This window comes from Podarcis liolepis, assembly GCF_965112155.1.
Source record: "Podarcis liolepis genome assembly, chromosome: 17".
In the NCBI taxonomy this organism is placed as follows: Eukaryota; Metazoa; Chordata; class Lepidosauria; order Squamata; family Lacertidae; genus Podarcis; species Podarcis liolepis.
Window position 1 is genome coordinate 5,639,817 of NC_139571.1, and position 27,856 is coordinate 5,667,672.

The 27,856-nt window shown below is 47.4% G+C and overlaps 2 protein-coding genes across 4 annotated transcripts in view; both read right to left on the minus strand.

Moving 5' to 3' along the window:
* Positions 1 to 11,343, minus strand: part of OTUD5 (OTU deubiquitinase 5) — a 47,170-nt gene extending 35,827 nt beyond the window's left edge. For both annotated transcript variants that reach the window (XM_083483047.1, XM_083483046.1), the window contains exon 1: positions 10,166 to 11,343. In XM_083483047.1, the coding sequence (XP_083339173.1) occupies positions 10,166 to 10,747 (582 nt within the window). In that variant the 5' untranslated portion in view covers positions 10,748 to 11,343. The remainder of the gene's footprint in view (positions 1 to 10,165) is intronic.
* A 6,506-nt stretch (positions 11,344 to 17,849) lies between these two features.
* Positions 17,850 to 27,856, minus strand: part of KCND1 (potassium voltage-gated channel subfamily D member 1) — a 69,810-nt gene continuing 59,803 nt past the window's right edge. For both annotated transcript variants that reach the window (XM_083483017.1, XM_083483016.1), the window contains exon 7: positions 17,850 to 19,573. In XM_083483017.1, coding sequence (XP_083339143.1) covers positions 19,357 to 19,573 — 217 coding nt within the window. In that variant the 3' untranslated portion in view covers positions 17,850 to 19,356. The remainder of the gene's footprint in view (positions 19,574 to 27,856) is intronic.

The window sequence follows — 27,856 nt, forward strand, 5'->3', positions numbered from 1 at the left end:
ATAGAATCATAGAGTTGGAAGAGACCACAAGGGCCATCGAGTCCAACCCCCTGCCAAGCAGGAAACACCCTCAGAGCACTCCTGACATATAAGCCTCTGCTTAAAGACCTCCAAAGGAGGAGACTCCACCACACTCCTTGGCAGCAAATTCCACTGTCAAACAGCTCTTACTGTCAGGAAGTTCTTCCTAATGTTTAGGTGGAATCTTCTTTCTTGTAGTTTGGATCCATTGCTCCGTGTCCGCTTCTCTGGAGCAGCAGAAAACAACCTTTCTCCCTCTTCTATGTGACATCCTTTTATATATTTGAACATGGCTATCATATCACCCCTTAACCTCCTCCTCTCCAGTTTTGTTACTGTTTGTTTGAAAATTAATTACAAAATTACTGTTTGTTTTGAAAATTAATAAAAATCCATGTAAAAACCCAAGGAGGGTCTTCCTCACAGTGCCAGACAGGAAGCAGTATTTGTGCAAACTGCTTCATTACTGAATCAAGATTAAAGATATTTAATTCCTCACTACAAAGCTTTACAGACTTGGCCTTACAGTATGAAAGTTGCAACTTTCACGATTACTCCTGAAGGAAGAACCTATGTCCCAAGATGTGTTGAGCTGTGATAAATATTTAAAGCACTCTTTTCAGAACTAGTTTCTCTCTTTTTTGGCATTCTATTAGGTCAGATCTGACTGTATGTATGCAAGCAGCTGCCTTTAGCCAGGAGGGAAAATCTAGAATTCTGCATTACGACCAATACTCCAAGAATGCTGGGCAAGAACTACTTATTTCAATGTGCTGGCTCAGGAGAAGACATCCCTGTGGACCACTGAATCTTAGAAGGCTTAATACTAATCCCCTTCAACAACTTACACTAGAACAGCTCAGAACTTGTCAGAACTTCCCAAAGAAAAGTACACTTGTGTTTTCTGGCTCAAATGATTGTGTTGCCATCTTCTGGCAACAAGTGGACACGCATGTCTATAGGCTGCCAAGCTGTTCTTCCAGAGCTCCCCTTCTTAGCAAAGCTCAGCCTTCCTTGTCCCTGTTATCACATTTTCTATACATAAATTGAATAACTGGTGTGAGGAGAACCATTAGTGGTATTTGGGGTTCTGGAAAAAGACAAGGAAGATGTGCTGTGTGGTGCTCTTTCCAAGCATTTTGTACAGGGCAGACAATATACTTGGTCATCTGGATCAACTTGACAGTATCCAGAAAATCAAAGAGCAAGGGAACAAAAAGAGCATCAAACACAACAAACTCCCCATGAATTTCACGGACAGGTAATGTAAAGCAGACAAGCATTTTCACCTCCTTATTACAATGGAGGCTGGAGACAGTGTTTTGACTGAGACTGCTTGTGACGTTGTGGATGAGACTAATTTTGAGCTAAAATGTCCAAGCTCATAGCTTATTCTATTAACTGCTGCACTAGCAGACCAGGTCTAACCCCCTCTCCCAACTCCACACACACACACACACACACACACACACACACACAAACCCCAACAACCTATACAATGCAAATCATAGTGAGCAGATTTATTAAAGGATTCATAAAGTATCTTTCAGGGCAACATTGTCTTGCATAAATAGAAAGCTGTTTAGATTGTCCCAGTACCCGTAATACACTTTTGTATCCTGGGGGGGGGGGGGGGCTACAACTGCTTTAGCTCATTTTTCGTACCAACCACCACTCTGGAAATTTTCACAATGACACTTTTATAACCAAGTGTTCCAAATTTGCCAGGCGCCAGGTGCATTTTGTACCTTGCTATCGGTCACTTGTGACCAAGGCGCTAGGATGGCGCCTGATGTCTCCATCTGGAGGGGCATGTCTGGGGATCCATGGCTCTTGCCTGTTTTCACACCCTAACAGCACATCCTTTAGAATTCTATTCGTGTTATTTTATCTGCGCAAGCAGAACAAATATCAGGAACCAAAAAGTTGCATTGAAAAATACAACTTTCAAACCATCTGGTCCCAAAATGGCAACTAGACGTTCTGGTGACTGTAACCCTGGTTTAAGGAGCCATTTGGTGCCTAGATTATATATCTAAGTTTCTAACACTGTTTACAACCTATGTTACTGCTTAGAAAACTGGGTTGAGCCATAAGCAGAACATTTTAATGTTATTTTAAATGTTTTTAAAAATACACACATGCAAACTACCCTGAGATCATTTATGAGGGCTTAAAAATTGAATAAATACATAAACCATCTCAGAGTTCTGACAAACGTATAGGCTATTTCACAACAGCTGCACAGAGAAATGTTGCTACTTTCAGACAGGGTAATGAAAGATGCAGCTGAACAGGTTGCACACAGCATGCTCATTATGTGAGCATGAAAATCACTGAAAATTTTCAAATTTAATTACCTCAATTACAGGAACTAAGGCATATTTTAAAAAACAACAACAAAGAAAAGTAAAGTAAACTTCATTTAACAAACTAAATCTCTGTCTCTTCACAACTATGAGGGCTGAATGAGTTTTTTTTCCTTCCAGTAAAAGTTCAGATTCTTAGGATTGTAGAAGATATTCTGACCTTGGTAATCCAGACCACAACCTCTACCCCGGTCTAGGACAACAAAGACCTTCACAAAACTTTTGCAGACAACTGCTAGTGTACACAGACAACTGAATGATGAACTTCTTGCAACTTGGAAATATTTAGACAAGTATATATCTTAGAGACCCGAAAAGCATTCTACCACCAAAATCTAGCAGCACAGTAATAATAAGTATGTTGAACTATGCAGAAAAAGAGACACAACCCCAAATTTTCCAGTACAGGGACTATTTTAGACTTCTCCATTCTGAATTTCACAACAGCACCTGCTCATTCACACCACACAGTGAATTTGTACTCCTCCCACCCCCACGATCTATGTAAGGCACTGCATATTTACAGAATCAGGCAACAGCTGCTCCCTATTTCTTACGAAGCAGGTGGAACACACTTCTTTCATTGACTAACAGAAATAATATGAACATCATATGCGACCCCAAAAGCTCTTCCATAAAAGCTTTTCTGAACAAAACAAACTCTCATTTTCTGTCCTTCCTTCCAGTGGTTGTTTTTCACTCTGACTAAATTATGTTTGCTATTCTTTTAAAAAGCTCTCCTCACCCCACCTTTGCCTTTGCATGAGTTCACAGTTAAAATGGGTAGAGTATTTGATTTTCTGCTGGGACTATTTAGGAATGAATGCCTAGAGTATTTCAGATTCCTGAGCTCTCAGCCCTCACCTATGGATGATTCACTTCAGCTACCTGCCGTGTTTTGGAAGTGTGTGCATTAATCACCCACTTCCTCTGATGAACAACAGTCCCACATCGCTTCAACACACTAATAAACCTGACCAACAAGTCCTCAACTTCAGAGTCTTTCCATATCCAATTATAGTTCCCAGGCATGTGCCTACTCCATGTTTTAAGGATATACAACTGCCTTTCACAACTATGTGGAACACTGGCAAAACTCAGCAACCACAGTTTGAGAATGAATTCTCAAAACAAAGCTAACACCTTGCCAGTCTCCCATTCATTTCAACTGATGCCATTTCTGTCCAGATACCGCCCAAGCAAGTTCAAATTTCCTATGTGCTCTCTTCTATACAGCACTTTAAAGTGCATCCTATTACATTAATGGACTAAGGGCAATGTTTTGCCATGTTGTTTGGCCTATATATTTCTTTTTTAAAAAACATAGCTGGCCAAGGGGGCCAACCCAGATCAGGAACGGCACAGGGAAGAGGAGGCTTTAAGTTTTTCCATCTGCCACAGTTCCAGTCAGAAGAACTGGGCTACATCTTTCTGCTATTTGTCAAAAAAAGAAACAAGCTTCTACACCAGTTATTTGGAAAAAAAAACAACAAAACAAAAAACACCAAGGCAAAATCATGAGCCTTATGCCTACTTTGGCCCTGAATTCAGAACATTGGAGCAATGAGAGGAATTCAGTGATTACCATGGAACTTTATTTGTCTTGGAGACGTGACAGAATCTGACCATCTTCATGTCACATATTCCCCACACAAAGAAAGTATTTTCATGTAGGAAGAAACAATTATAAAACCCACTAACATATATTGCATGGTGATGGTAAACACATAAAACACACACACTATGGCTACATTCACACATTGTGCCAAACCATGATTTTGTGAGGCATGAATGAGCCTAGCCTCCTCCTAAGCTCATACTCCCTTCCCTTTCCTTCTGTGTAGCCAGGAGGAGGTGTTGTAAAGCTGAACTCTTTCTCCTACATGCGGAAGAAAAGGGGATTGGGAGAGGCAAAGTGCAAATCTGGGAGGAGCTAGGTTCATTCACATCTCATAGCTAAATAAATGCACATGCTACAATGCACCAATTAGCTCATAAAACAGACGCGTCCAGCTACCACACTTAATTATCTACTACAGTGGTGCCTCGCAAGACGAAAAGAATCTGTTCTGTGATTCTCTTCGTCTAGCGGTTTTTTCGTCTTGTGAAGCAAGCCCATTGACGGATTAGCGGATTAGCGCTATTAGTGGCTTATCTGCTGATCGGATCAGCTGATAAGCGGCTTAGCGGCTTAGAAAAAGGAAGGGGGGAACCAGCAGGAACTTGCAAGACATTGCCGTCTTGCGAAGCAAGCCCATAGGAAATTCGTTTTGCGAAGCACCTCCAAAACGGAAAACTCTTTCGTCTAGCGAGTTTTCCGTCTTGCGAGGCATTCGTCTTGCAGGGCACCACTGTATACTCAAAGACTTTATATCTAAAGACAAGTGATCTGTGGATTGAACCTAGAACCTTCTGCATGCAAAGAAGATGCTCTAGCACTGAGATCTGGCTGTCCCCCAAGCATGCAAACTTCTCACACAGGCTTGCATTTGGAGGCTAGGATTCACCAAGCAGGGAATTATTTTCAAGTGACTATGACACACGGGCCAAACCCCACTCTTTAACCATTTTTCGCACCCTCCTCCTCAGCAACATAGCATTCAAATAACTCTTTATCCACAGCTATCGTGCGCTCACTACACGACAGTCACATGCTATGACAGCTTGGGGTGCTAGTGCACATGCGCAAGCTGACCTTCAGAACCCTGCACACTGTAGAGAAAAAAACTCCCTGAACCTGTAGGTGTGAACATCTCTGGTGGACATGCAAGAGCAAGATAGTTGGGACAACTAGGTGAAGGCAAACACTTCTTTCTGCACAGTGTTGCACTGTGTTAAGATGGAATCTGACTGAATACTACATAAGATTATAACTAGCTGGTAACAGCAGCAATTAAGCGTCCTGAGAAGTTTAAGGCTCTATAGGTCAAAACCAGGCATAGGCAAACTCTGGCCCTCCAGATGTTTTGGAACTACAATTCCCAATGTCCCCAGCTAACAGAACCAGTGGTCAGGGATGATGGGAATTGTAGTCTCAAAACATCTGGAGGGCCAGAGTTTGCCTATGCCTGGTTTTGACCTATAGAGCCTTAAACTATGCCTGGTCAAAACCAACACTTTGAATTGGGCCCAGAAACTAATTGGCAGTCAATTAGTCAGGCCAGGATCAGACATTGCCCCGGTGAGCCATTTGGCTGCAGCCACACATATAACACATTGCAGTAATCTAACCTAGAGGTTACCAAAGCATAGACAACAGAAGTTAGGCTACTCCTGTCCAGATAGGGGCACAGCTGGGCCATCAACCAAAGCTGATAGAAGACACTACACACCACTGAGGCCACCTGAGACTCAAGCAACAGCAATGGATTCAGACGTATGCCTTCAAGGTGGCCTTCAGTGCTACTAGGTAGGCTCGATGGTGAGCCCTCAACAGTGTTGGACTGCATTCATTTCCTCCATTCGTATTTGAGCAGTCTCCGAGCTTGTTTCCTTGCCCTAAGCTAGAGTATACCAGGGAGCCAAACAGGCTCCATGAAGCAGGAGAAGGCACTCAGAGGCGATCGTGTCAATGTCCTAACCATTTGGCTGTTTCAGAGGTCGGCCAGGACTTCAACCAGTCATATCAGCTGGAAAATCTCCCAGAGCGGTTTGGAAACCCATTATATCCATCAGTCTCTAAGAGCAAACCATCCTAGTAAGTACCACACCTCTGTAAAGAAAAGATGCTCAAAGCCTACATCTCAACAGGAAGTGATTTGACCATGACAAGGGACTGATGTCAGTATCTCCTACTTTCAGATCACCATCTTCCTTCCTAGTTGAGAAAACAAGGTCCAGAGTGTGGCAGGCCACATGCGTTGGGCCAATGGCATTTTTAGACAGCCCCATGGTTCTCATGGCAGCCATGAAGTCCTAAGCCACCCCAGAGTTGCCTTGGCATGGATGTTGATGTCCCCCAGAACCAACAGTCTGGGAGTTCTCAACACTGCCACTAGCTCTGTCAGGGAGACTGGAGGGCAGCAAGGCAGGCAGTAAACTAGCAGAATCCCTCATCTGTCACAATTGCTCAATGGCGGGAACACACACTCTAGATCCCTCCCCCAACTGGACAGAAACAGAGAGAATGAATTTCTACAGCAACTCCCTGACCCTTAAATTTGCCCTGATACTACACAGAGTATCCAGATGGGCACAGCTGGGTGAGACCAACTCACCCACCCAGGTCTCAGTGATACAGAGCAGATCGGCCTCCTCATCCATAAGCAGATCATGAGAGGTCTTATTCAGAGCCAACTTGGTATTCAGCAACAGCAGCAACAGACTTGAGGGGTAGCTGATAGGACAACTGCAATTCCCAAGGTTGGAGGAGGGACTGGAAGATGCTGTCTGCTGAGCTTGGGCAGGTTGCAAAAACAGTGTCTCAAGGAACTAATTGCAGTATATGGCCTCAAGAACTATGGGTGATGCAGGCCTCCCTCTGAGATTATCTCCTCTCGTGTGTCCCATCACAACTGCTGGCTGACCCACTGGGGGAAATGTTAGGAGCAATACCTGATCAATACAGCAAAAGCACTGCCAAAAGCACTCACAGCGGCTGTTCTGTAGCATAGAACTCCCTTCCCTGGAGAGTTAGAATGAAAGTGTTTCCAGAGCAAGGGTGAATTACTCACATATGCCCATTTATCATTTGATGTGTGGATCTACCACCACAGATCAATTGTCACAAAACTTAGCTTTCTAACCCACGGAAGTAGCCTCAGACACAACACTTCAAATGAGGCAGTGCACACCGTGAGGTCATCAAGAGACATCTCCCATGTGATTCCACCTCAGACTTGCCATTTGATAGGTCTGTCCTGAAACCATTTTGCCCCTCCCTCGCCCAACACTGCACATTTCTACACTACTCACAGTTGTTGCTGACATCCCAGTCATGGGCATGCATCATAAGGAAATATGATAACTAGGTTGGGGTTGTCAACATAAAGCAGCTGGTGTGAGGTGCCAAGCTGGCCCTTGTCATCATTTAACTGAATCATATACATAGATTTTCTGTAAATATTTGTAATAGCTTTCGATTTGACATTTTTAATATAATTTACTTGCTCTGAGCATTTGGGTATGGCAACATAAACATTTACTAATAAAACAGAAAACATAATCTGGCTTCTTTTTCAGAACACAAAAATGCTGTAGCTTTCCGAAGAATTTGCTTAGCTGCCCTATTCTTAAATTTAAGATTTTCCCCACTGCCCAGTATTCAGGCCAAATCCATCATGCTGCAATTTAAAACAGCTGCATTCCTTTTTCCTCTATAGCAGTGGGAAATGGTTTTTCACTCACTTTATTGCTGCATCTGGCAGAATCTTAAGCTAAATTCCAAACCATCAAGAATTCTGTTTCAACCATTTGACATCTGGATTTTACATCACTCCCCCCCCCCCAAAAAAAACCAGGATGGTGGTGCTAGCTATTCCAAGTCTGCCTACGATCATTTGCCACGTTAATTGCAGACTCAACGTCCACTTCTAGACTGGACTGCCAGGTCAAAATGTTTAGAAGACACTGAAAATGCAATCTAGAGTATGTCCCAGAATCTCCTGCAGCACACAGGGTTTTTGTGGCCAATATACAGATGTAGAAAGTGTTTTCTGAAGATAAGAAAACTTGAAGAGGTTTGCTAAAGAATGGGGGGGGGGCGCTGTGGCCCTCCTGATGTTGGATTCCAAATCCCATCAGTGAGGCCAGAGGTCAGGAAAGATGTTCAGCAGCATCTGGAAGGATCACAGGTTAGCCACCCCAATAGTAACTATCTCAAGCTAGCTTACAAAAGCATTTTTCTGCAGGAAGCCTGAGAGATAATTCCCTTTTTTCCCAGGGAAAGTCATCTGAAATATTTTCCTTCTTCCCTCCCTCCCTGCAAGCTTGGGATCATGACCTTCTGGGATATAAAGGATGATCTGCTTCTGAGTGGACCAAGAGGTTCCCTTTCCTATAATAGTTTGCCAACAGGATCAGAACACCCAATATTAGCCATCAACAAATGACAGTTTGCTGCAGACAACAATGTCCTAAGCCATACGTAATAGTGGGACCAAACTAGGAGTGATCTAGGAACCTACCTGCATGGAATAGCCACAGACCTACATGGGGGTGGGGTGGGGGCTCAAACCTCCGTGATCATGCACCAAATCCAGCCTCCAACTTTCCAAATAAAGGTTCTCTGTAGGAAGTCCAGAAGTCAGTCCTGTGCTCAAGACCCTAGAGAACCACTGCCAGTCCAAGGAAACAATACTGGGCTGGATGGGCTGACTTAATACAAGTCAGTTTCATGTATCTGCATGCCACTCTTGCAGAAAACCTTATTTCTTCCAGCACACATATTTCCTCAGCCTGCCAGTTCTCAAAACAGACTCTTCTCCCCATAGTTATTCATCTCCCAAATGTCTTTACAAACAAAACTGTAATCAAGCATAGAGACCCACCAACCCCTCATGCCACTACTTTTGTTGTCTTCTAAACTGGACCCTCTCCACACCTACTATATCACTTTGGAGCTAAGCAAATCCAATTTCTTTACAGAGACAAGTTTCTCTCGAGCAAAGATCCCACCCCTTTCTGAATGTAATACTTCCATTTTTAGTATCAAAAGGTTGCCTGGAGTCACAGGATGGAAGATGCCATTTCTATACACACAAAGGCCCCATCAATCCTTCCTTCTCAAAGATGACCTCAGGTGTCACAACTACAAGCTAAAAGGCAATGTAACCCAACAGAGAATAATTCTTTGGTTCCCTTTTGTATTTCATACCATACCCAGACCCAGTATTCATTCCAGTGTTTCTACCTACAACTATAAAACAAGGGTTCCTGTTTTAACTCACAGCACTGAACTGAAATATTTCCTGTAACCTTTCCTCAAAGAGAGATCCCCATCTCTCTCTTGTCCCCTAAGGTAACTTCATATTATATGTGGGGCTGATGTGCTATGTTATTTTCTTTTCAAATGATGTCGAAACCCTTCTGCATCAATCGGTACAGATAAGCAAAATATTTCCCTTCACACCCATTCCCTTTATTTCTCCCAGCTGGCTCCATGACATTGTCCCACCCTTCAGTAATAGTTGAAAATCTTACAATTGCCAGAGCAAGCCTCCCCCCTTTTTCAACCAAAGGGCGATCTTTTCTCTATTAAACAGCTAGGCACCAATAACGCCACATAAAAGGGATTCTGCTTTCTTCTGAGGGAGGCCTCACAATTTAATATGCCGTGTAAGTCACATTCCTGCCAACACAGTGAATCTGCACACTTCTTTTTTACAAAAGATATCAGAAACCAAACATTACTAGAGAGACAGCTCCCCTCTTTTCAATGGGAGCCTTTCAGATTCTGCTTTCACCTGCTCCTAGGGATAACTTCAAACAAATCCAGCCCAAGTGATCCTGCAGGAACCCTCAACTGCGAAGCACCCTGGGAGCAGCATGGCTAGTTGACATACTACGCTTTGATGTGCACCCATCATATAGCTAAGACGTATTTCAGTGGGAGGGCGCAAAACGCGTGCATCACGCGAGGTAAATTAAACAATTAAACCATGCACTCCCTATGCCCGGACATCTCCCACTGTAGGGCAATAGGGAAGCGTGCAGCCCAGCATGAAACGAAGGTGCCAAGCAGCAAGGGCACCCCCCCCCAATAAAAGCGCGTGGGCTCCATAGGCCTCCGACAGGGTTAAGGACCCCGCCGTCCGCTCCCCACCCCCACGAGGTACCTGCTCCACGGTGGCCGGGTCCATGCTCTCGATGCGGGCCGCCGCTGTCTCGTACTCGTCCTCACTGTTGTAGCCGGCGCCGGCCTCATCCTGCTCGGGGCTGTTGCCTCCCGCTCCCCCGGGCCCCGCGGCTCCCAGCCCGCCGCCGGACCCTCCGCGCCGCCGCCTCTTGCTGTGCCCGGGGCCGGAGCAGCAGCCGCCCCCGACCCCGCCCCGCGCCTCGGCCACTCCGGGGTCCAGCAGCCCGAGGCCGGGCCCGTCGCCGCCGGCTCCCACGCCGGGGTTGGGCGGCGGGGGGGAGCCGGCGGGGGGCAGCCCCCAGCGGGGCGGCGGAGGCGGCGGCGAGGCCCGGGGACGGGCGCCGCCGCGCCCCGAGTGCGGGTCTCCGGGGCCCACGCCTCCCCCGACGCCTCCGCCGGGGCCTCGCGGGTGCGAGTCGGAGCCCGAGCAGCCTCGCGGGTCCGGACCTCCCACGCCGCCGGGGCCGCCGGGACCCCCCGGGCCGCCCCCTCGGGAGCCAGGCTGGTCCCTATCGCCGTCCCCCGCTGCCGGGCAGGCCTTCTTCTTGGGCAGGATAGTCATGGCGAGGGCGGGAAGGGCCCGGAGAGCGGCGGGGAGGAAGGTTCAAGGGGGCGAGGGGTGACAGTCGCCCCGACGACGAGGGGGCGGGGGACTCGGGCAGGGCGAAGGCGGGTCAAGGGTCGGGGCGGGGAGGAGAAAGAGGCGCCCGGGAGAGAGGAGCGCCTGAGGGGAGGCGGAGGGCCGCGCACCGGGGACGGCGAGGGCCAAGGGGGCCCCGCAGGTTACCCGGATGAGGAGGGCGAAGAAACAGGGTTACCCGGATGAAGAGGGCTCCGCGGGGGAGGTGGAGGGAGGGCAGCCGGCAGCGGGAAGCGGGGGGCTCTCTCTGAGGGAAGCGGGGAAGGCGGCGGCAAATGCCCGGATGGCCGGATCAACCGCAGCGCATCGCTTCCCCGCCGCCGCCGCCGCCGCTCAGTAGGGAGCGCGCCCGTCAGTTCCCCGCCAGGCGCCGGAGCTTCTCCCGAGGAGCCCACACCAGCCGGGTCGGCCTCGTCCCCAATTTCTCCTCAGAGGGTCTCGGGCCTTTCGCGGTCTCCGGAAAGAGGCGGCGGCGGCTACTACTACTACTACGGCCCGTCTGCGGGCCCGGCCTAGTGTCAACATCAACACAGCCGGCCTCTGACCCCGGCGAGCTCGACTTCCGTTTCCACGCCCCCTGGCAACAGGTGAGGCGGGCCCTGGGCAGGCCGTAGCAACCGCCGCTAGCCGCGCGCTCGTTGGCCGGGAGTGACGGATGTCCGTCACTGAGTGGCTGGCGCCGCTGCCGGTCGGGGTGATGTCCCGCCTCTTTCCACGTTCCCTCCTCCCCGTCCCTTTTTGCGAGAGCGAAGGAGGGAGGCGGGAGTATTGTTCCCCTTGTCAGCATAGCTTGTTCCGATAGGCTAGAGAAAGTAGTTGCCGTTTCTTCATTCGTCGGCGGACACAGACTTGAACCGTGATTGGCTGAAAGTGGCCGGTTACCTCCTATTGGCTTGGAGCATTCCCAGGGTCGGATATTGATAGATTGGACGCGAGTTCCTACAGCTGGTTGGCATATAGAATCTTATAAAGCTGATTGGTTGATTGGTTCCTAATGTGCCTTATCCCATACAGTTAGGCAGGGATCTGCGTGCTCCAGAAAAGACTTATTTAATATAGCGATTAGATTTTTCTATATAAATTATTAATAGTGCAATACAATTGTTAATATATCTGGCCTCTTTAGGCTCTAAAAAGCCTTACTTATTGAGGCTGCGACCCCTTTGGGAACAGGAATTAATAATATACCTGTGGGCTTGGGGGGAATCTTCTGCAACGTTTTCTGAGCTCATGCATAGGACTAGAAAACGCAATAAGCAAGCATATTATAGCCCAGGTAGCACCATTTGTGATGTTGCTTGTGGCCGGCGGCATTAAAGGGAGATTGACAAATTCGTGGAGAAAAGGGCTACAGCTCATGATAGCAAAATGGAACACCCACATTTAAGAAGCAGTCTCTCTGTACAACAGCTGCAGAGGGGACAGTGGTAGGGGAGGGCGACAGTATTTGCTTTGTGCCCTTCTTGTGTGCTTCTGGAAGGCATCTGGCCAGACGTTTTTTGCAATAGTAGTTGGAGGTTTGACCTTCTGATCTAGCAAGGCGCTAGGTGTGTGTGTGTGTATCTGTGTCACACTCTCTCTCACACACACTCTTTCATTGATAACTAAAGGGCTGGGAGACTTTTATTGGACAACCGGGTGCAAACCTACAGACATTTTGTGTCGTTTACTGAAAACAATAATAACTTTTCCATACTTTTATTTTAGCCCTCCATTCTAGCTCCGGATATCCCTGTTGCAAATTCCTTGGCGTGATGTGGCAGGCGGCCTTGACATACTTATTTAATTGGGTTTAATTTAATTATATTTCTAAGATTCCATGTCAAACTGGTTTACAGAAAACAACAGACTAATTTGTGATAGGACTCAGAGCTCACTTCTTGAACACTGAGATATTGATACTTGGAATTCATAACCATCATTCTTCTTCGAGTGCTCCTTTTCAGCATATTTAAATATCTGTTACACTGTGTGTGTAATTTTTACTTTTTAAAGTTCCTGGTTTTTTTCTTTTAAAAAAATCAAAATCAAATGATAATGTTCCCAAATTCTACACTCATTAATATCAGTCTACAAATTTTACACAGATAGTTTTCTTCATATCGGTGTAATCCCCAACACAGATGATTTATTACGGTAATTATCTTGTGCCCCATCTAAGCCACTCCTTCATAGTTTTAATAAATAGGAATTATGGTCCACTAGTTCCCCCCTCCAACTTGGTTAGAAAAATATTCATGTAATATTTCTTATAATAACATGAAAATGATTTTTAATAAACATGGAACTGGTCGGCCCAGGCCCCCCAAATTGTTACATCCATCTCCAAATCCTCATACGCCTCCAAATCTTAGAATAAGAATAGAGCACATGACTTTTGTTTGAGCTCTCATCCAATTTTCTTTATTGGCACAAAACTACAGTAGCATCCACCTTCTTCAAGCATCTCTTGTCTCCAGCACCTTCTCCCTCAATACACCTCAGTGATGAACCCTCCAAGACCCCCAAACACCCCAGACTTTCTCCTCCTGCATACACACATTTTTAAGATAAATATCTCTTCAGGTCAGTTTTATTCTCCCTATTTGTACACAAACAGGAACCTGAGTTGAAGTGACTTGACCAAGGTCACACACAGCACGTTTACAGATAGCATGGGAACTAGAAGTCTTCATTTCCAGCCCTGACAACTCTGTCCATGGTAAGGGATCAAGTTCAGCCTAATTTCTACCACTAACAGAACTGAGTGGTAAAGCGTTTCTTGGACTGCAGCACTTTACATTGCAGATGACTTTGTTTGGTTTGCATATTTGAAGGCTTCCTTATAACAACAAAATCTGGCTTCATGCAGAAAATTAGCATGTCAGGGTCAAAGAATGGTAGAGTTGGAAGGACCCCTGAGGGTCACCGAAACCCCTACAATGCAGGAATCTCAACTAAAGCATCTATGAGAGATGGCCACCCACCCTCTAGTGGAAAACCTCCAGTGAAGGAGAGTCCACCACCTTCCAAGGGAAACCATTCCACTGTCAAACAGCTTGTACAATCAGAAAGTTCTTCCTGATGTAGACACTATACTTCTGTTGATGCAGCCTAGAATAGCATGAACTTTTTCTGATGCTGCATCAAAGGGTTCTGTCTAGTCTTCTCCCTCCCTAGACATTTTACTTCTTTAGATACAGGGAGGCCTTTTTTTATCGAGGAGCCTTCAGACACCACCCACTGCGCAGCATGAAGTTATACAGCTGGGATAAAGCTTTACCACTTGATTCTGCTGCAGTATTACCAGGCATGCTAGAATTCTCATACAGACACAACCCTCGAGGGCCTATATTCTTTGCTCTTTGGTACATGACCATATGGAGTTGCTCAGTGCAGCACCAGCTGAAAGAAAGCAGTTCCTAGGATGGCCATCAAATCTCGAACAACAGCCAGTGATGGGTTCTAATCAGCTCCTTCCATTTCTCTCAAGCAGCACCCTTAAGATCAGAGCGGAGGGAAATGGCATCCTTCCCATTTTGTTTAAGTGGCTCGCAGGAACTGCCTTTCTGACGGGAAAATCTGGACCCCTCCCACTCCTTTCTGCAAGAAGGTAGAGGAGGTGAAGGATTGCTCTTATGTGCAAGTCTCTAACTGCATGAGGGGTAAAAGTGGAGTCTATGCTTGGAGTTTCTCCACCACCCTCTCCCCTTCATGAGAGGTTAAAAAAAAAAAAGTTGAGGCTTTGAAATGAAGAAACACTATTTTGCTGGGCTTGTGTTAGTGAACAAGTTGGCATGTCGAGAAAGTCTACAGAGTGTGCAGAGCCAATAGTGATGCAGCTGTTGCAATTGTAAATAATTTGTTTATTTAGCCTTATGTCCAGCTCATAAGTCATGTCATCTTTCCTTTGCCACAGCAAAACTGTTGAAAGAAGGCAGTGGACTCAGTGGGGAATCAGCTTTGGTCAAGTCCACAAATATTAGTTATGGTTAACTGTTGGCAAGACGTGGACCCAAAAGGGGGGCTTTCCTGCCTGGTCACTTGGGAGAAGGTTCTGGCTTGCCACAGGTGAGTAGGGGTTTACAAGCCAAAAAACAGGGGAAGTGTACTTTGTGTACATGTCTTTGAGCCATTCGCAAAAGTGGTTCACCTCACCCCTTAATGAATTCTTGAGTTGATCCACTGGCCCGGCAAACTTTGGCAATCTGCTTGTGTGAGTTGGCTTCTTGAGTCTGGAAAGGAACAAACGGCATCCCCAAGTGTAAATAAGTGACTACAACAAAATTATGTATCTCTGTTTGTGGGAGAGAGGTAAAGAGAGGGTAGAGTTGGGGACCCATCGGTCTACAGTAGCAGATTTGGTCTCAAATTTCAGCAGCACCCTGTGTGATGCCAAAATTCAGCAAACCGCCTGCCTCTTGTGCTCCTCTCCCAGATTATAGTTGCAGCATCCCCAGTGGCACCCGCAAGGCTCCATGCCCAGTGTGACCGAACTGGTTGCTCTCCCTTAAATCCACCTCTGCTGTCCACACCGGCTGTCAGCAGCCTTCTAGGGCTGCAGGCCGGGGTCTCTCCCAGTTCTGGCTGCAGATGCCATGGGGATTGAATTGGACCTTCTGCACCCAAAGCAAATACTCTACCACCGGCTCTCCATTGGCTTGTGCCCACAGGGGTTAGTCCTACAGATACTCTGTGAACAGGGACTGCTGACAATACATCCTAGACACACACACACACACACACACCTTGTTTCTCATGGAATATGTGGAAGATTGCAGTTACTTCTGTAACAAGCAGTCCTCCCAGAAGACCTGTTTATTGAGCAAGCATCCAGATTAGACAGCTGTTTAATGAGCATCCATCCTGATTTGTCTGCTGGGAGGTTAGATGCCATTGCATCCAAGCAAGTGTCTTTTGGGGAAGTGGGTTTGCTGTGCAGGATCTCCCATTCAACTCTCATTGTGCAGCCCAAATTTGCCAGCGTATGTTTGAATCCTATTGGAAGTGGGCAGGGTGGATAATGCATCTTGTGATTCTGCTCCTAGTCACCAAAGTAGCCACAGCAGTGTTCCACATGTGGCCCGCTTCAGACATTAGCAGTGCTCATGCAAGTATGACAGTGGCATGGAGTTAGCCAGCTGCAACAAAGCCTGCATTGCCCCTAAATGGCACTCAGAATACCTTGGGCAGTTTGCCTTGTGGTAGAACTCCCTTTCCCAACAACATCTTACACCTCCAGATGTTTGGACAACAACTCCCACTGGCTGGGGCTGATGGGAGTCATAGTCCAAAACATCTGGAAGGCACCAGATTGGCAATGGTTGGTATGGCACAGTGCTGCCCATCCTACACTGGGAAACTTGGAAGCAAGAGAAGGCAAATGGAGCTTCTTTTGGTGGGGGCATCGAATCTAGCAAGGATTCAAGCCTCCATAAGGAGGCCTACGCTTAGAGGAGCTTAGCCATGGGCATGGACACCCCCCAAACCTAGGGTTTCCACTTGCCCCCTGAAAGATGGTCTGAACCCTGAACAGGTTTTTTGGGGGGTGGGGTGAGGGAGGAAACGCCAGGTGAAAGTTTCCCCCACATAAATATGTGGTGCAGCTGAAATGTCACCTATTAGATTTCTGCCTGTGAAAACTACAGAGCATTTGTCAAGGATGCAACAACTCTACCTGTGCTAGAACCCAGAAAGTCTGGGGATCTATTCCACTGAGTAATTTAGGTGTGTGACTGGGATGGAAGAGCAACAGCTCCAAAGACACACAAACACAAACACAAACACACACTCACCCTGCTATTGACTTGGGTTACCCTAAATGGAAGAAGGCTGTTTGCCCTTTGCATATGTCAAACCCTGGGAATATTGCTATCTGTTTCAAGAGGTTGGAGTATTCTTGTTTGGTATTGAGGAAGTTAAACATTGGGACATTGTCCTCTGTGCAATACCTAGCAGGGAAAATGGAGCAGCATTTATGTTCAAGAGAAATGAAATAGTTATGCTCTGCTCCAAATCTGTCCATGTTGTCTCTCTCAAGCACCCCAGGCTGAGCAGGGAGGACAGGAACTGTAAACTACAGATTGATCATCCAATAATTATCTCATCTCACACTGTGGGGGGTCAAGAGTGACCCCTGCGGTGTTTTGGGACACATTCAATGTGGTCCCAGATGTAAAAGAGTGGCGAACAGCCAGAACAAATGCATCCTCCCGTCTTTGCTTAAAAGGAAAGTAGTTGGAGTAGATATTTTATTCACAGTTACGTAACTGGAAGCCAGCCTGATTCTATGCAAATTTGCTTGGAAAAAGGTTCCACTTTGTTCAGTGTATCTTGACCCCAGATAAGTGTGCATAGTAGAAATTTAACCTCTGTTAGGGTATAAGGATCCCCCCCACTTTTTTGCAGTAGAGAAATAGACACTGGAATGTTTGATTCAGCTCAAGGAGCCTTGTTCTGATTCTTCTCACTTCCTCTCTACACTTCTGTGCCTTTGCGGCAGCCCTTAAATCCACTTATGAGACATTTCCACCTCTTCTTGTGTCATTCATTCATTGCTCCCGCTAGCAGACACTATGATTTTCAAAAGTGCATTTGAGTTAATTGATCCGCATTAAAGTGCCCTGAAATAACTAACTGTTATTTCTTTAACCATCCAACAGGGGGAGATGTTGATTTACAGGTACGTAATAATAGTTGGAAACCAAAACTCTGGTTAGAAAATGAATGTGGGATCCGGGGCGAGAGACAGCTCCATGTTTCACATGGTCCTATCAAAGGATGCTAACTTCAACACATCCACTTTGCCAGAGCTGGAGACTGACCAGAGGAATTTCGTCCCCCAGGCATCCTCACGCTCCATTCTTCCTTGTTCATTTGCTGCTGCTTCCTCTGACAAGGCCTATGTCATAAGCCACCAGACCTTATTCCTCTCTGAACTTAACCCACAGGTGACTCCTGGCTACCCAAGGCCATGCTGACTCCCCACCGGTAGCCAGGAGAGAGAAAGCCAAGATGCTGAGCAAAATAAAGAGTGGCCAGCAGATTGAAACAAAAATGGCTGATCCTGTTGAGAGAGCAACCTTTGCTGGATGCTGAGAGCCAGCCAGCTTGATGCATGCGATAGGACTTGTGGCTCGCTTGATACCTAGAACGGTATCCGCCATCCCACCCAAGTTCCTTTTCTTTGCTTTTCTGCCAGGTTCGGTTCCTTCTCCGGTGAGCACACGGAATGGTGCAAGGTTTTCAGGATCAAGTCTCTCTTTCTCTCGCTTGATCATAACCTAAAAAATGTCCAGAGGCGGAGGACCACAGACCACAGCCCTGCTCTACAGGCCTGCTTCAGTTCTTCACAGCGTATCTTCCGTCCGGGTAGGCGGGTGGGGTAGGAATGGGGGACACGGCTGCACATGCCATGTGGTGCTCTGTAGCCGTGGGCTTTGGATCCCACTCTTCGGAGGTATAATACACATGCACAGTCTCGATGCTACGCAGTGGGGTGCAGGGTTGTGTGGGGTGTCGGGAGAATGATACATGAGATTCCCATGAGGTGTCGTGTTTTGGTGCAATAGACTTTTTTCTTTTTTCTTTAAAGTGCAGTTTCCAAGTTACAGAACAGGTATCGGGAGGAGGGCAGAGAGAAAAAAGGCAGAGAGATAGACAGGGAGACAGGGGCTTCTAAGGCTCCGTCCGTCCCAGAAATGGCTCAGCCAGGAGAGGCAGAAGATTGGGGGTGGGGGGCGGGAACTGGTTGGAAGCTTAGCCGGTTCTATTTCCATCCCTTTCCCCCAAAGGCTTCCTCATCTTTAGCTGGAACAAATTCCAGAATCCCTTGCTCTAACCACTAGGCAATACACCCCCCTTTGATCATGCTTAGGACCAGAATCAAAGAGCCTCGATCCTCAGAGCTCGCCTTTCCATCTGCAGATGGGCATCAACGGCGCACCCCCCACTCTTGACCTCCCTCACCCAACAATCTTGCAGTCCCACTATTCAGACCCCTGCCCTCCACAGCCAAAGGAGCCCCTGCTCCCTCTCCCTGCTGCTGTAATGCCCCCTAACCCCTCTCAGAGTCAAACCAGGGATTTTGACTCAGCCTGATCCCAACCTAAGGAGTAATAGGTTTGGTATAGTGTGGAAAAAGTCTTCCGGATATGTTCCCGCTGTTGGGATATGTTCCCTATTACCACTGAGGTCCACCTGTCGGAACCCAGTTCCCCCCGCATCGCTCCACCCCTTTGCGGTTGCATAGCATCGGGGACCCACCTCCCCTCCTATATGGCTTTGATTGTAGAGGGGGAGCTGGGCGGGCATCGGAACCCCCCTCGTGCGCCAGCTCCCCCTGTTGGTGGCCAACGATATCGCCTCTGAGGAAGGGACTGCGCGACACACGCCCCCTGCTGCCCTCCTCCAGCTTGCAGTTCGACGGGCGGGGTGGGGGGCATGGGCAGAGGACCCCGTCCCCGGCTTGTAAGCAGGACCCAGGCAGCCAGCAGCCACTCTGGGCAGAGGAAGGAGTCGGGACAAGCACCCCGCCCCGCCCCAGTCTCCCCTTACAAGGAGGAGATCTTGACCGTCTCGTGCAGTATGTAGGGGGTGGACAGGCTGGAGTTGCGCAGGGGTCCGCCAGGGCCTCCGGGAGACGGGGGCTGGCTCTCGTCCGGCGTGTTGGCAGGAGGGGTGGGGATGCAGATGATGGCTGCTGTGAAGTCTGTGGTGTCACAGTTCAGCTTCAAGTTGTCGTGGGTCTTGGCGTTCAGGTTGGAGCGGCTGGAAGAAGGGGAGACAACGGGAGAAAGAAAGGTTAGGAAGGGGCTTTGGGGGGGGGGTCTGTAGTTACCTGCACCTTCCCCAGGCTCTGTTCTGGCACATAGTCTGGAAAAAACAGGAGGTGGTGAACTTAAGAGTGCTTCTGATAATTCACAGAAGCAGGAGTGAGCAGTGTTGCTGGTCTGCATCGCCCATCAGCCCTGACCTTTGACCTTACCAGCCAGGGCTGATAGGAAATGCAGTCCTACAGCATCTGGAGGGAACATGCAATTTCCTGGGAGGTCTGAAGCCCAGCACTGCTTTTATTTTAAGAGGAATCGTCCTATCCATTCCTATGACCATTTCCACCGGGGCAGTTTCATCCATTTCTACTAAATACATTTAGCGGTGCATTGAGCATATATTTGCTGATCTGCGTATACATATTTTGCACGTGTACTGTTCAAGCTGTTCTTGGGCCAGCGTGTTTCATAACCCATCACTGTTATTGGAAACAATGCCTTGGAGAACAGGGTTTAGAGTAGGGGCCAGCAACTGCAGTCCCCAGCCAAGTTCAGCCCTAGAGTGTGGTTATAACCATTACTACTACTACTAATACTACTACTACTACTACTATTACGATGACTAATACTAATTAAATGTATATTCTACTCTTTATCTGAAGATCACAGGGCAGTTTACAGTAAAATATTTAAATAAACATAAGCAAACAAACAATCGAAGTTGCAAACAGCAGAGCCAGAGGGGAATGAAATGCAAAGAAATAAAAAATAAAAAAAATCCTTCCAGTAGCACCTTAGAGACCAACTAAGTTTGTTATTGGTATAAGCTTTCGTGTGCATGCACACTTTTTCAGATACACAAAAGCTCATACCAATAACAAACTTAGTTGGTCTCCTGGAAGGAATTTTTAAAATTTTGTTTTGACTACAGCAGACCAACATGGCTACCTACCTGTAAAGAAATAACAGATAGCAACAGTTTGGTTCCAGCTAGAAAGTATGCAAGGGATTACAACAGCAGCGAAGGGTGATAAAAAGCAATCAGTTTGGCAATGCTGAGTTAGCAGATAGCTGTGCTGGAAAAAAAGAAAGCCTTTGTCTCTATTCAGACCCAAATGAGCATGTGCAGAGTGCTGGTCCATCATCAGTGATCACCCTGCTATAGCCAGATGCCACACATCTGTTATGTTAGGGGGAACAGTTTCAAAGATCAAAGAATGCAGCTCGCAGGTGGGTTTGAGCCCAAGCAGGGAGGGGGGGGACGCTACTTGCTCCTTCACATGACCAGTGTCTGGCTGGAGTATAGGAGGCAGCAACCAAAGTTGATTCTCTCCACTTAGCCACTCATGAAGCCAGGCACTGACCACTGTTTGTGTGGCACTGCAGCTCTTCCGCCAGCAGGTGGCAGCAGATTCCACACTTCGGGAAAAGGCCCAATAAAATATGCCACAGAAAAAGCAATACAGTTCGGCTCAGCAATACAGTACTGGAGACTTGTAGCTGAAAAGCTGCTTAATCCCCCCTTTTCAACACTGGAACAGACTCCCTGGATGCTCCTTCCTTGCAGGTTTTTCAGCAGAGGCTGGTTGGTCACCTATCATGGGTGCTTTAGTTAAGATTCCCGCATTGCAGTGGGTTGGACTAGATGATCGCCAGGGTCCCTTTCCAACCCTACAGTCCCATTGCTTCCTGGGTCTCAGACTCATTACCTTTGCCTGCCTGCATATCTTGCATAGCTACTAGATACTAAGTGGCTTCCCCCGCTCTCATCCTCTCCCTCTTTTCCTTGACTCTCTATCTCCTCTAACCATCTTTATTCCAAATAAAAAAATTCCTTCCAGTAGCACTGTAAAGACCAACTAAATTAGTTCTTGGTATGAGCTTTCGTGTGCATGCACACTTCTGTCCGTTTATTCTTTGGCGTAAGGTTTGGCCTGTTTGTCCAATATAGAGAGCTGAAGGACACTGTTGGCATTTGATGGACATAAATCTGACATCAAGAATCACAAAACAGAGAAACCAGTAGGAGAACACTTCAATCTCCTAGGACATTCTATACAAGATCTCAAAGTAGCTGTTTTACTACAAAGGAATTTCAGAAATAGACTGGAAAGAGAAGCTGCTGAATTGCAACTCATTACCAAACTTAAAACCATGGAGAGACCTGGTCTGAACAAAGACATTGGATTCTTATCTCATTATACATGACTAAACCATTTTTCACCTTCTCACCCCTTGCCTTTTCCTGTAAGACCTACTGCAGTCGTTAAGAGTCGTCAACAGGCTCATCTCAGCTATCTGCCAATCTCCCATTCCCACCACCCTTCTGAGTAATACCCCTCCCCACCTTCTCACTATATAGAAGGATCTGGCAACTTATGTTTCAGTGTATCTGAAGAAGTGTGCATGCACACGAAAGCTCATACCAAGAACTAACTTAGTTGGTCTTTAAGGTGCTACTGGAAGGATTTTTTTTATTTTGACTATGGCAGACCAACACGGCTACCTATCTGCATCTTTATTCCAGTTTGCCAGTCCCTCTTCACCCAGCCATCCTTGTCCTCTGTGCAGCCTTGCTCGGGTTCCTACCCCTCTCTCCTCAGCCTCCTCTTTCAGCCATGCACAGAGTCCTTCCACAGATTCCACAGCCACTGACTGCTCACTTCCTTTCCAGCAGCAGCTCAGCTGATTACTCAGAGGGAGCAGAGGAGGTTTTTAACAGTCAAAGGTCATCCAGTGCAAATCACAAAGCTCCTCAGACTTAATCTACCCCAGTTCTGCAGCTTGCTCTGTCACCCATAGGTTCTTGCAACCAGGAAACATTTTCAGAGACCCAAGCCATGCCTGCCTTTGCTGAACCAGTCCTTATCCTTTCCCGACGGGGCGCTGATAAGCAGTCAGTCATTCTCCCTCTTCATGACATCTCTCTTAGATATTTGAAGCCACTTTCATGAGTTTCCCCTTAATCTTCTTTTCCCTGAGCTATTCATGTCCAGCTCCTTTGGCAGTTCCTCATTCATCATTCATTCGAAACCCTACGCTGTCTCACTTCTCCTCTGAATCATTCTTGAAAGTGTGGGCACAAATTTAAACTTGCACGATAGCGCTGCCAGTGGCCCCTGCCCCGTATCACCACAATCCTGCTTTTGTCAAACCAAAATCCAAAAAAGAAAAAAGCCTTTCCTTCTCTCCACTCCAATGCAATAGCACCACATTGCTGACTCATTTAGATCGCAATCCGCTATAACCTTAGATCTGTGGTCCTTGAAACCGGAGGTGGGACTCCTCAAGGAGGTGAAAGCAGTGTTGCGATGAGATCCTGCCCACCTTATCAGCAGACCGTACGTATGGAGTGGCACTCAGGCAGTGAACTTGGGGCGCATCCAGACTGCTGCTGTTTTCAAGTGGGATTCAATCACATAATCAGCAAATTCAGGTTGCACCATTCTACTTGATAGGGACTCTTACACGACAAGCCTGCTTTCCCAGAAGATCAGACGCTTTGTGATAAGGAAGAAGAAAGGAGAGAATGCACTGGAATGTGTAGGACATGGGTAGGCAACCTAAGGCCCGGGGGCAGGATCCGGCCCAATCGCCTTCTCAATCCGGCCCACGGACGGTCCGGGAATCAGCGTGTTTTTACATGAGTAGAATGTGTCCTTTTATTTGAAATGCATCTCTGGGTTATTTGTGAGGCATAGGAATTCGTTCATTATTTTTGTTCAAAATATAGTCCGGCCCCCCCACAAGGTCTGAAGGACAGTGGACCGGCCCTCTGCTGAAAAAGTTTGCTGACCCCTGGTGTAGGATAATACAGTGGTACCTCTGGTTAAGAACTTAATTCGTTCCAGAGGTCCGTTCTTAACCTGAAACTGTTCTTAACCTGAGGTACCACTTTAGCTAATGGGGCCTCCTGCTGCCACCGCGCGATTTCTGTTCTCATCCTGAAGTAAAGTTCTTAACCCGAGGTACTACTTTCAGGATAGCAGAGTCTGTAACCTGAAGTGTTTGTAACCCGAGGTACCACTGTACTTGCTTTGATACACTCAGATAAACAGGTCATCTGGCAGTGCCCTATACATGATGCTAGCAGTGTGATCCTATACATCTGCTCAGAAATAAGTTCCCTTGTTCAGTGGTTTCAGTCCTGGATACCCAGTGGGGCTTACTTCCCAGTAAACATGCCCAGAATTGGGTTGTGCAGCTACAAGCACCCAAACTATATATAAGGGTTCATAGAACCATCGAACTGTAGAGTTGTAAGGAACCTAAAGGGTCATCTAGTCGAACTCCCTGAAATTCAGGAATGACAGCTCAAGACTCCCTGATAGATGGCCATACATCCTCTGCGGGGAAACTTCCAGGGAAGGAGCGTCTGCCACTTTTGGGAGCCTGTTCCATTGTTGAGCAGCTCTTGCTATCAAAAAGTTCTTCTTGATATTTGGTCAATCTCCTTTCTTGTAACTTGAATCCATTGGTCTGGATCCTAGCCTCCAGAGCAAAAAAAAACCACAAGCATGTTTCCTCTTACATGTGAGAGTCCTGCAGATATTTGAAGTGGCCTATCTCCTCTCAGGGACGTGGGTGGCGCTATGATCTAAACCACTGAGCCTAGGGCTTGCAAATCAGAAGATCGGTGGTTCAAATCCCCATGACGGGGTGAGCTCCTGTTGCTCAGTCCCTGCTCCTGCCAACCTAGCAGTTCGAAAGCACGTCAAAGTGCAAGTAGATAAATAGGTACTGCTCCGGCAGGAAGGTTAACGGTGTTTCCATGCGCTGCTCTGGTTCGACAGAAGCAGCTTAGTCATGCTGGCCACATGACCCGGAAAAACTGTCTGCAGACAAACGTCAGCTTCCTCGGCCTATAGAGCGAGATGAGCACCACAACCCCAGAGTCATCTGCAACTGGACCTAACAATCAGGGGTACCTTTACCTTTACTTCCTCTCAGTCTCCTCTTTTCCTAGCTAAACATACCCAACTCCCTCAACTGTTCCTCATAAGGCTTGGTTTCTAAAACCCTTTATCATCTTGGTCACCCTCCTCTTTACATGCTTCTGTTTCTGGACTTCCTTCATCCAAAATCACTGAAGGGAGTCCAATACCATCTGGAGGGCTGCAGGCTCCCCCATCCCTGCTGAAGGGGGAGGGGGGGGAAACCTCCTAGTTTACTAGGGAATCTGTCGGGATAGTCCTTCCAGGACTTCTCCATTTAGCAGAGAAAACCCACAAGTAGAGGATATGGTTCTCCAATGGTTTTCCTACCATTGCTGGAGATTGCATGAGGAAGTCATATTTACCAACATTTCAGAGATGAAAGATGAGACACTTCTTATGTAACAGAACATCCCTTTGCTCACACACCTGAGTCTTGCAGCACTACTATTACGTATTGCTGATGACTTTTCCTGGGCCACCGTATGTTATTTTCATTTACTCTGAAATCACCAGTCCTGCTGCTGCAGAGCTGCTGCAGGTTTTGTTAGTAAATTGGCCATAAAATTTCCGTCAAAAGAAGAAGAAGAAGAAAGCCTAGGAATACTCTCACTGCACAGTTGAGCTGGTTATAATTTCAGTGCGGTCGCCCTGTAAGTGCCACTAGTTCAGTTCTGCAGTTAAACAAATGCTGCAAGATCTTATTAGCTAGATAAGCAATTACGGAACTGCATGCATATATTGTTTTCCAGCAATTTGTGGAAGGAGTGTGACAAAAGAAACTTCCCCTCCAGAAACACAGCAGATATTTCATAAGAGGCTGCATGTACCTTATGTTAGATGAAATGGCCCAGGATATCTTTCTACTCCACCCCTTTTCAAACTTTAAAAAGAAGCCTTGCTGCTGCACAGGGCAATAACAAAGCTCTAGAACAAAGGAGGGACGCGGGTGGTGCTGTGGGTTAAAGCACAGAGCCTAGGACTTGCTGATCAGAAGGTCGGCGGTTCGAATCCCCGCGACGGGGTGAGCTCCTGTTGCTCGGTCCCTGCTCCTGCCAACCTAGCAGTTTCAAAGCACGGCAAAGGGCAAGTAGATAAATAGGTACTGCTCCGGCGGGAAGGTAAACGGCGTTTCCATGCGCTGCTCTGGTTCGCCAAAGCGGCTTAGTCATGCTGGCCACATGACCCGGAAGCTGTACACCGGCTCCCTCGGCCAATAAAGCGAGATGAGCGCCGTGACCCCAGAGTCGGTCACGGCTGAACTTAATGGTCAGGGGTCCCTTTACCCTTTACAGAACAAAGGAACATCCCATGTTGTCTTCAACTGAGCCACACCATTGGTCCATCTAGCCCAGTATTGTCTGCAACTGACTGGCAGCAGCTCTCTGGGGTTGAGGCAGGAGTCATTTCCAGCCCTGCCTGGAAATATCAGGGATTGAACCTTGGACCTTTGGAATGCAAAATGCATGTTGTTATCCTGAGCTATGGCCCTTTGCCTCTGCAGCCTCGGCCTCATGCACATTCGCAGCCGCATTCCCAGGAACAATTTGCCTAAGGAAATGCAGTCAGTAGGCTGTGGGGTGCCTTGCCACTGCTAGGGCTGGCAATCACCCCCCTTTTTTTTTTACTTATAAAACAGGGGGAAACAAACCTTTGAGCATCTCGTCTAAGGAAAGCCAACTGCCCCCCCCAATGTAAAAGAAACTTGAACCTCCCTTACTATCACTTTCTTGGGGGCACAAAATCTTGCAAAAACGGGAAGGATGGTGGAAAGAGAATTTCAGCCTAGTATTAGTTAGGACTTGCTGCTGGGCCCCATCACACAGATGATGGGGTTTTAAAGAAGAAATTAAGAGGGGCCCCAAATGCTGAGGCAACGAAGGCTCAGGAATCTGTTGGAAGCCACAAAGGCAGGGCTTTTAGGGGACAGGAAATGCCAGAACAGAGCAGGCACAGCGCTCTCTCTCTCTCTGTGGAGGGGAATTATGGGGCAGGCTTCCCACAAAAGGAAATAATAGTTACAAGGTTGAGATCTTTGCCCTGAAAGCCACAAAAGCCAGTCAATGAGTCGTGGACAGGAGGACCACCTGAAGTCACAGGACAGGTCACAAACACACACAGACATTTGAATTTTTGTGTTGCCACTTAGTCTGCTATGTCTTTTCAGCTGCTGCCTCATATTCTTGTTAATACTATGGGTTCACTGTATATTTCAGTGTTTTATGTTGTTTGCCGCCCTGGCACCTACTGGATTCCTCCTGGGGCTGGGGGCTGGGGGTGGCAGGAGGATGGGAGGGGGCAAGCAGGACTGTTGCCTTGCTTCCTTCACAGTTAATGGACCAACAGACATTATATCGTCAGCTCCCTGGTCTCTGCCAGCCCCACCAGCAGCCTGGACCTAGACGCAACCAGAGGATACACTGTGGGAACTGGTGGCTTCAAACTATGCAGGCTCATCACGACGGCACCCTCTGTTGGTGCCAGTGAGAGCTCATGGCATGCTGCATGGGGAAACAGGAATTGCATCTTCATCTCTTCCTCTTCCAGATTCCCTGGGTATGCTGACCTATCAGGCAGGGTGACCCACTAAAAATTAGCCAGCATTTGACAGATGGACCAGAGTCAGAGTTTTGCCCCCTCTGAACCAGTGGTCTCTCCTTTTCCGCCCCCATCATTCAGCCCGGACACTGAGGTCCAGCGCCGAGGGCCTTCTGGCAGTTCCCTCACTGCGAGAAGTGAGGTTACAGGGAACCAGGCAGAGGGTCTTCTTGGTAGTGGCGCCTGCCCTGTGGAACACCCCCCCCCCCACAGTGGCGTAGCGTGGGTTGTCAGCACCCGGGGCAAGGCAAGTAATTTGCGCCTCCTAACCCGTGGATTTGCGCCCCCTAACCCATGGATTTGCGCCCCCTAACCCTAACCCCCAGATGTTGCGCCCGGTGCGGCCGGCCCCCCTGCACCCCCCATGCTACACCACTGCCCCCCCAGCAGATGTCAAGGCAATAAACAACTATTTTACTTTTAAAAGACAACTAAAGACTTCCCTGTTTAGGGAAGTTTTTAATGTCTGACGCTGTATTGTTTTTAATATTCGGTTGGAAGCCACCCAGAGTGGCTGGTGAAACCTAGCCAGATGGGCAGGGTATGAATGAATGAATAAATTACTATTATTATTATTTTCTGTTTTCATGCATTAACATTCTCCTGTTCCCTGTCCTCAAGCCCAGGAGGACTCTTCACTTGAACTGATGCAGCTCCCTCCTCTGAGGTCAGTGGCCTGTTTGATGTAGGAAGTGAGGAATTGGTTCCTGACCAGCAAAACTTAAGGAAGTTTGTGTACTACCATGACA